The following is a 7,536-nucleotide window of genomic DNA, read 5'->3' as shown; positions in this document are numbered from 1 at the left end:
CCTAAGAGGGAACAATAGAGGATATAAACTCTGAAAGTCATGGTTCACGGGGGCCACTAAAGTAAATCTACCGTAGAATCATTTTTCCCCAAAGTGGCCTGCACCTGGTATTTGTCATCACCTCTAACTTTACTGATTTTTTTTTTAAGTAAGCTTTAAAAAACTTACTTACAATAGCATTCAGTCTGTATGACTGACAGGTTATAGCCCTAATAACAATCACACATGTGCAGGGTCAGAGACATTTTCTGAGGAAACACTTCAATTGGCAGTGTGCTCCTTGTGCAAATGCAATACTAGCAGTGGGCTCTGAATGCTTAGGCACCATGAGGAACATGAGATTAAATCAAGCACAAAGCAAAATGGCAGATACATCAAGAGACGGTAAACATAAGATGTATAAGTTGGCTGTAGCCTAAATGCCTCAGCTTTATGAGCTACGGCTGCAGGCAACACAAATGTATGTGGTAAGTCATTAACTAAACACTTGTGCAACACTTAACTCTAGCACTAACCCATTCTATCAGATGCATTCATAAAAACCCCAAACTAGCAGTGATTGAAATCATTCCAGGCTATTGTATATTTAGCAAACTGTATTTTGTCATTCAAAAAGCAATCCCTTTGAAAACTTTACAATGACACAGATATATAATAGGCACCTTTGTAAGCAGTGCTTCTGTTGTTGTGGGTTGGAGAACCTCACCTCAAATACTTAGAGGAATTTTATCCACTTCAAACAGAACACCCAAGCGCCAGGCAGAGACCCCAGAACCCACAAAACAAAGACCTAATTATCTTTCACGATAAAGTCGAGATAGGTGGTTCCAAACATGGTGCAGCCGCTCAAAGTATTCAGGGTATTTCTATCTTTACATCCAACCACCTTCCCCATGTTAGCTTTTCCTCTTTAGAGTTGTCCCCTAAAGGCCTCGCAATATACTCTTCACACAACCTAACTTAAAGAAAGGGAAAGGGCAAGTCTCTCTTGCCCAATTGTGTCTGTGCAAGTGTCTTCTCCGGTCCCTTGTTCTAATAAACCTAACTTTTTAGATATTAAAAAAAAGAAAGAAAGAAAGAAAGGGAAAGGTGAAGTCACCTCACGAAGTGCTGTCTTTTTATCTCGGAGGAAAATATTTCATAAGGGCTGCCTTCCCTCAATTTCTGTCAGACTCCAAACTACCCTCAACTTTCACGGGATCTGCGATTACAGTGAGAGTTGACATCACCGTGCAGGGAAAAGCCACGCCAGGAACAGTCACAACAGCCCGGCGGCTACTTTTTAACCCAGTCCATCCTACAACGGAGGGAAACTCCGCGGGATTCTGCATCCCTCACACCAGCCGGCTTTCCTCTCAACTTCAGGCCCCGGAAACCTCTCTGCGCGACCTTGTTACTGTGACCCTGAGCCGTCTTACCCACTTCAAATATGGCCGCCAAACCTCAGCCTCCGTTTACTGGCCAACGTAGCGACAGCTCTGGCTTCACGCCCATTTCCAAAAGGGCCTCCTCATCGGGCGCTGCGCTTCGCAGTGCGCAGGCGCGAACAGCGCTGCTTCCGGCAAAATGGCGCTGCGGTTCATGTACCAGCCTCGGGAGCTTCTGCGCCGGCTACGGCCAGGGCATGGGGTAAGGATGTCCCAGGCCGAACGCCGGGATGTCGCCTGTCCCTGTGACCCGAGCGAGGGCCAGCTCGTGCTGGAGGCAGAGGGTCATCTGCTCTCCTGGCCCCGCCATCTCGTGATACCGGGTCGCGGGAGGACATGGGTGGGTCATGGCGGGGACCCCGCAGGCCCACTAGCGACTTCTACTACATCTTCCTTTACCCACGCAGTTCCACAGCGTTGCAGGTCTCTCGCACTGGCCCCAGAAGCCCCCGGCCGCCTGCCTCCTGTTCCCTGCGGGCCAGTGCTCCAGGCGCCCGCGCTATGCCCTTCTTGTCGCCCCCGGCCCCCGCGGCCTTAGTACGTCAGCCGTCTCCTTTGCTGAGGCCCAGGTATGAGGCGTTTCACTCCTGTAACGTTAGGGATGGTGCTTCTTGGTTGGTTGTTTGCATTGTGTTTGGAGTAAGGGAAAGGGGAATGTAGAGCATAGTTCTTGTCCGCAGTCAGTACAGCTTCCCCAAATGATAGCATCTCTACTTGGGGTAAATTTTCAGATCAGTAGGGAAATGATAGCAAGTACAGCAGCAGAGATTTACAAGAGTCGTCTATCAGAGTGGTTTAGAAAAATCCTAACTTGCATATCAAATATATGATTTCGTGGGTATGGTATGTCAGAGGATGAGACCAAGCAGGTATTTTTGTTCTTAAAAATGAAGTTATTTTAAAAGAAAGTTATAGCTGTAATAGTTTCGTTAGATGCAACGTCTTTCAGTGATGCTCAGATGACTGAACTTAAGAAACACTGATAGAAGAAATAATTTCCTGATATGACAAAGTCATAAAATCCTAGTCTAAGTAACATCTTCATTTCTAGAGGGGAAAACAGTGAATTGTGTGGCTACTGTAGGCTAACCTGGGAGAAGGAGAAGTAGGGAATCAAAGCATTCAGTACTGATTATCATAGTGAGACCCTCTGAGACCAACTGAATATTACTCATGGCTTCCTTTTGCACAGGTTCAGGCCCCTCCAGTCATTCCTGCAACTCCCCCACCTGCAGCCGTAACTGAAGTGACTTCTGGAGAGACAGCAGATATAATCCAAGCTGCTGCAGAACAGAGCTTCACTGAACTGGGCCTGGGATCTTACACCCCAGTGGGACTGATCCAGAACTTAATGGAATATATGCATGTTAGCCTGGGCCTACCTTGGTGGGGAGCCATTGCTGCATGTAAGAGGCTTATATCCTGAACAAGGATAGAGGATACGGGGACTTAAGATGGCATTCTGTCCTGCCTATCAAGGAAGTAGTTGCCTAAATTTGTCAGACCAGCAAATGACTTCAAGTGAGGAACAGAGGCTCAAGATTCTTAAATGTTCTCTCCTTATATTTTTAAATGGGCTTTATTAAACCATTAGGTAATCTGGAATTCAAGAAGTACAGTAGGTCCTCAGACAAAGTCATTTTGTTCAACATTGTTTCATGTTGATGTGAAAACAGTGGCAGCCAACTTTGAACAAAACCACATTGTTGGAGGACTTGCTTTCATCTTCTTGACTCAAGTTTAAATCTCCAAGAATCTAAGATGACATTAAGTAAGGACTTAATGTTGAGATATTTGAATATGAGCACAGGTTTAGAGTAAGGGGACCTTGTTAAGGATGATGTTTTCCCACTCTACAAAAGGATAATGTTAGGTCTGGCCTTTCTGACCTCAAATTTGGGAAAACACATTGCTCTTGTATAGGCTAAAACTGTGCTTTAAATTCTCTCTTATGCATTTTTTTAAAAGATTTATTTATGCATACAGAACTGGGGTAAAGGCCAGAGGTGCAGGGGCAGTGAGAGGATTCACCAGAGACAGAGTGGGGAGCAGAACAGGCTGATCAACGAGGGGAGCAGTGAGCTGGTCAGGAGAGTTCTGCACGCTATGTGGGTCACCTCCAGGGCAGGGGATCGAAGTGGCGTTAGCTTCATAGTGTTGTGCTTTAACCCGCTGCACCACCAGGCCGGGCCCTCTCTTCTGCATCTTGTTCCAGCTGTCACCTTTTCCCATGTCTTCCATTTCTCCCTGCTTACTGCCCTACTCTGAAAATACAAACATGCTCAAGCTTACCATGTGTTTTATGGCAGGGGAGTTCCTTCCCTTCATCCTTAGTTCACCACTAACTACCCTACCTTTCTTCTTGTCATAGCTGTTCTGTAAAATAGTACGCATGCATCCACTGGGCTTGCCTTTTTCTTTGTACTCTTTCACGTTCAGCAGTCTGACTCTTATTAGTACCAACTCATTCTCATTGCCAGTGATATCATTACTAGACCCACTTTTCTCCTCATAATTGGCCTTCCCCTTTTCAATATTTTAGACCTCAAAGTCTCTCTTGTCACATTCTTCCCGGGGTTTTGCCCTGTCTTTTCACCCCACCTTCCCATCCCCACTGCCCAGTACTCAACCTTCCACTCAGTGCCAGTATTCTGGGTTCCAGCCCTCCATCCTTCCGCAATGCAGGTCCTCTATCATAATGTCGCTCTAGTCTAAGGCTATATCTGCCCCCTCCCTGCTGTCCCTACCACTCTCTCCTCAGCCCTTCTTGTTTGTATGCAGATACATAATCTCAATAAATATTTGTTGGGATGGTCAGGAAGCAGGAAGTCTAAGAAAAATACACAGGGTCTAAAATAATAGGCTGCCAGATTACCTCCTGCTCCAAGGATTTCTAAACCTATGGCTTTCAAACCTCATTCCTAGAATCCCAGATTTCTATATGGTGTCTCTGAGCACAGTCCAGAACTTGAACAATCTTAAAGCCAGACTACCCCCTTATACAAGGTGGCCCGATTTCATCTGTTTTGTATATTGGAACTACTCTCAGGGTTGAAATATTTTAAAAAACTTGATAATCGAAGTTTGAAGACTGCTCATCTAGAAAAGTGGTGTGTGCCCTCTTTTGATTGCTTACAAAAGTTAGCACTGGACTTTTTTTAACAAAGTCAGAGGACTGAGCTTTCAAGGAACTAAGTCATACCCCTGCCCCTTTGGGGGGGCTGCGCTTGGGCATGAGTCACAGTGTAGAAAACTGAGGACCTAAAAACCTCAGACTTTTAGCTGCAGAACTGCTTTAACTTTACTCCAACCCTAGTGTATGTTTTGCAGGTACAGTCCTTGCCCGCTGCGTGGTGTTTCCTCTCATTGTGAAGGGCCAGCGAGAGGCAGCCAAGATCCACAATCACTTGCCAGAGCTCCAGAAGTTTTCCACTCGAATCCGAGAGGCCAAGTTGACAGGAGACCATGCTGAGTGTGAGTCATTTGCAGAATGAGCTGAGCATGGGAGAAGGTCATACTTGTACTTTTCCTGAAATCAGCCAAAGGGAGAGAAACAACCTAAAGCAGGAGTTGCTATAGTTGTGCAGGCTTTAAAATTTACCTGCTTCTGGAACCAAATGGTTCCAGTGACTGGCTGGGGTCCGTTAGAAATACCATGGGCCAAGTGAGGAAGGTGGTCACCTCCATCACGGTCACTTGTTAACCCAGCTGTTGTGACAACAGGAACTTTTTGCTGCTTTGTGGTGGGAAAGTGATGAGGGACACAGCAGTCGTGACCGGGTTTGCAAGGCAACAGTGCCGCTTGGACAGAAGTTCTTGTGCCATTTGTTGAAATCATACAGGATAGTAAAAGGTGATTGTGCGACAGTGGTATGAGGAATGGGGTCCTGAGGGTAGTATAGGAAAGTTTTTAAAGGGAAAGGGGCATCGGGATGATATCACAGACAGAGTTATCCCAAGACTGCCATGGAGATAGTCATGTCATCCAGTCAAGAGCAGCCTAGGCAAACCCAGGCCTGCCCCGTGATAATCAGCTGTACTCCATATGTACTCAAGGAATGTTCTGCTGAGATTTGTGGGTAGCATAGGTCACAGTTCCCCTTGAACGACCAGCTCATAGAAACCCACGAGCTATTAATGTCCCCTCACTTGACAGTTTACAAGGCCTCCTCGGAGATGGCATTTTACCAGAAAAAGCATGATGTTAAACTCTTGAGACCACTCATTCTACCTCTCACTCAGGTAAGCAAAGACATTGCCCTTCTTCATCTTGAACCATTCAGAGCACCTGTTCTGTGTTTCCCATGCTCCAGAACGCAAGTGGTGGTGCATTTTACATAGTTCCCACTAATGGAGTCATGAAAATGTCCCCTCTGCTAAAGGTCCTAATACTGTTATCTTGTGTAATAGGCCCCAATCTTCATCTCCTTCTTCATCGCCTTGAGAGAAATGGCCAACCTCCCCGTGCCGAGCCTCCAGACAGGTGGCCTGTTGTGGTTCCAGGATCTCACACTATCTGACCCCACCTATATATTACCACTGGTGGTCACTGCTACAATGTGGGGTGTCCTTGAGGTGAGCCCATCTTGGCCAAGGGAGGGAGGGAAGTACGAAGTAGCCATTCTGAACCCCCCCCCGGCGGAGCTGATTGGTAGGAATTATAAACCCGATTCTCTAAAACTGGCATGTACTTATCACTCCTCCTTTGTTTTTCGCAGTTAGGTGCTGAGACTGGTGTGCAAAGTTCTGATCTTCAATGGATGAGAAATTTTATCAGAGTGATGCCCCTGGCTGTCTTGCCCATAACTATCCACTTCCCCACGGTAGGTTATGACGTTGGGGCTACTTCCTGGCCCTCCCACCTATCTAACTGCCCCAGGAGCTGCCCAGGTCCTGAGCACCTTCTCTTCTTTTCCTGCAGGCTGTGTTCGTGTACTGGCTCTCCTCCAATGTGTTTTCCCTGGCCCAGGTGACCTGCCTGCGGATTCCAGCAGTACGCACTGCACTTAAAATCCCCCAGCGTGTCGTGCATGACCCCAGCAAATTACTTCCACGGGAAGGCTTCATAAAGAGCTTCAAGACAGGTAACAGCCTAACAGGTCTGGGGAGAAGTAGTCTGAAGTGGGTACTGCACTGAACATGTTGCTCCTCTTTACACAGGCTGGAAGAATGCCGAAGTGGCACATCGGCTGCGAGAGCGTGAACAACGCTTACAGAATCACCTGGAGCTGGCAGCCAGGGGTAAGTGAGCCTCTCAGACTAATTCTGTCTTGTGTTTCTTTCTTTCTTTTGTTCCTCAAGATCTGTTCTCTCCTCCTTCCCCAGGTCCTTTAAGACAGACCTTTACCCACAACCCTCTGCTGCAGCCTGAAAAGAACCACCCGCCCAACACCCCTAACAGCAGCAGCAGCAGCAGCAGCAAACCAAAGTCGAAGCAGCCCTGGCGTGACACACTTGGTTGAATTCTGTTCCCTGCTCATACTGACAGGAATTCTGTCTCTTCAAAGACTCAACCTCAGAACAGGATTTGACATTGGGTCATTGCTCCGGACCTAGAAACTGGGGGACGTGGAGGTGTTCATTTTAAAAGCAGATTCTGCTGCAGGCCTACGCCTACGTGGAGAAGGCACACTGGGAGCTGAGTGAGCTTCCCATTCACAGAATTAGTAAACCTCTGTACTATGTGCTACTTGTTGATACTTATTAAACAGGAGAATGGATTGTGTGCTTCAAAAAAAGTTTAGACTAGATGGGGCAGTGATGGCTCCTGCTGGCTCTGCTCTGAGGAGGTGTAGGAAACTGGCATGAAGCGCTTGCCCCCCCAACCCCCGCCCCCATAGATATGTAGTTCCATCCTCGCTTGCATGGTGCCCGTGGCGGAGGCACATCTAGACAGAATAACCACATTTGTTTGCCCATGGTCACCTATAAGGTAGCCTTCAAGAAAATGTGCCCAAATGCTTAGTAATCACTAAAAAGAGCAGGCTGATCATAAACTAACATTTCACTCCACAAGTTTAGGTGTCCTTTGGTGAGATCAGTTGTATCAGTCTTCAGCAACAGCCTAGAGAAGGAAGAACTCACACACTTTCAAGATATTACAGAAGAT

At 46.9% G+C, this 7,536-nt stretch overlaps 1 protein-coding gene across 1 annotated transcript; it reads left to right on the top strand.

Moving 5' to 3' along the window:
- The first annotated feature begins 1,553 nt into the window (after nucleotides 1–1,553).
- Nucleotides 1,554–7,148, top strand: LOC101622700 (mitochondrial inner membrane protein OXA1L). The gene is made up of 10 exons (XM_004694530.2): nucleotides 1,554–1,629; nucleotides 1,835–1,996; nucleotides 2,620–2,833; nucleotides 4,758–4,901; nucleotides 5,584–5,669; nucleotides 5,838–6,002; nucleotides 6,146–6,250; nucleotides 6,349–6,511; nucleotides 6,588–6,668; nucleotides 6,753–7,148. The coding sequence occupies exons 1-10, from the start codon at nucleotides 1,567–1,569 to the stop codon at nucleotides 6,887–6,889; spliced, it is 1,320 nt and encodes a 439-aa protein (XP_004694587.1). The 5' UTR covers nucleotides 1,554–1,566; the 3' UTR covers nucleotides 6,890–7,148.
- Nucleotides 7,149–7,536: the final 388 nt, after the last annotated feature.

This window comes from Condylura cristata, unplaced genomic scaffold (assembly GCF_000260355.1).
Source record: "Condylura cristata isolate star-nosed mole 26May11 unplaced genomic scaffold, ConCri1.0 scaffold00045, whole genome shotgun sequence".
NCBI lineage: Eukaryota > Metazoa > Chordata > Mammalia > Eulipotyphla > Talpidae > Condylura > Condylura cristata.
The sequence above is the reverse complement of the archived record's forward strand: the minus strand, read 5'-3'. Positions and strand labels throughout refer to the sequence as shown.

Excerpts from the sequence above, each read along its gene's own strand:
- LOC101622700 (XM_004694530.2), top strand. The coding sequence starts at position 1,567 with ATGGCGCTGCGGTTCATGTACCAGCCTCGGGAGCTTCTGCGCCGGCTA. Across the intron at positions 1,997-2,619 it reads TCTCCTTTGCTGAGGCCCAG|GTTCAGGCCCCTCCAGTCAT; the intron begins GTATGAGGCGTT and ends CCTTTTGCACAG. Across the intron at positions 2,834-4,757 it reads GTGGGGAGCCATTGCTGCAT|GTACAGTCCTTGCCCGCTGC; the intron begins GTAAGAGGCTTA and ends TATGTTTTGCAG.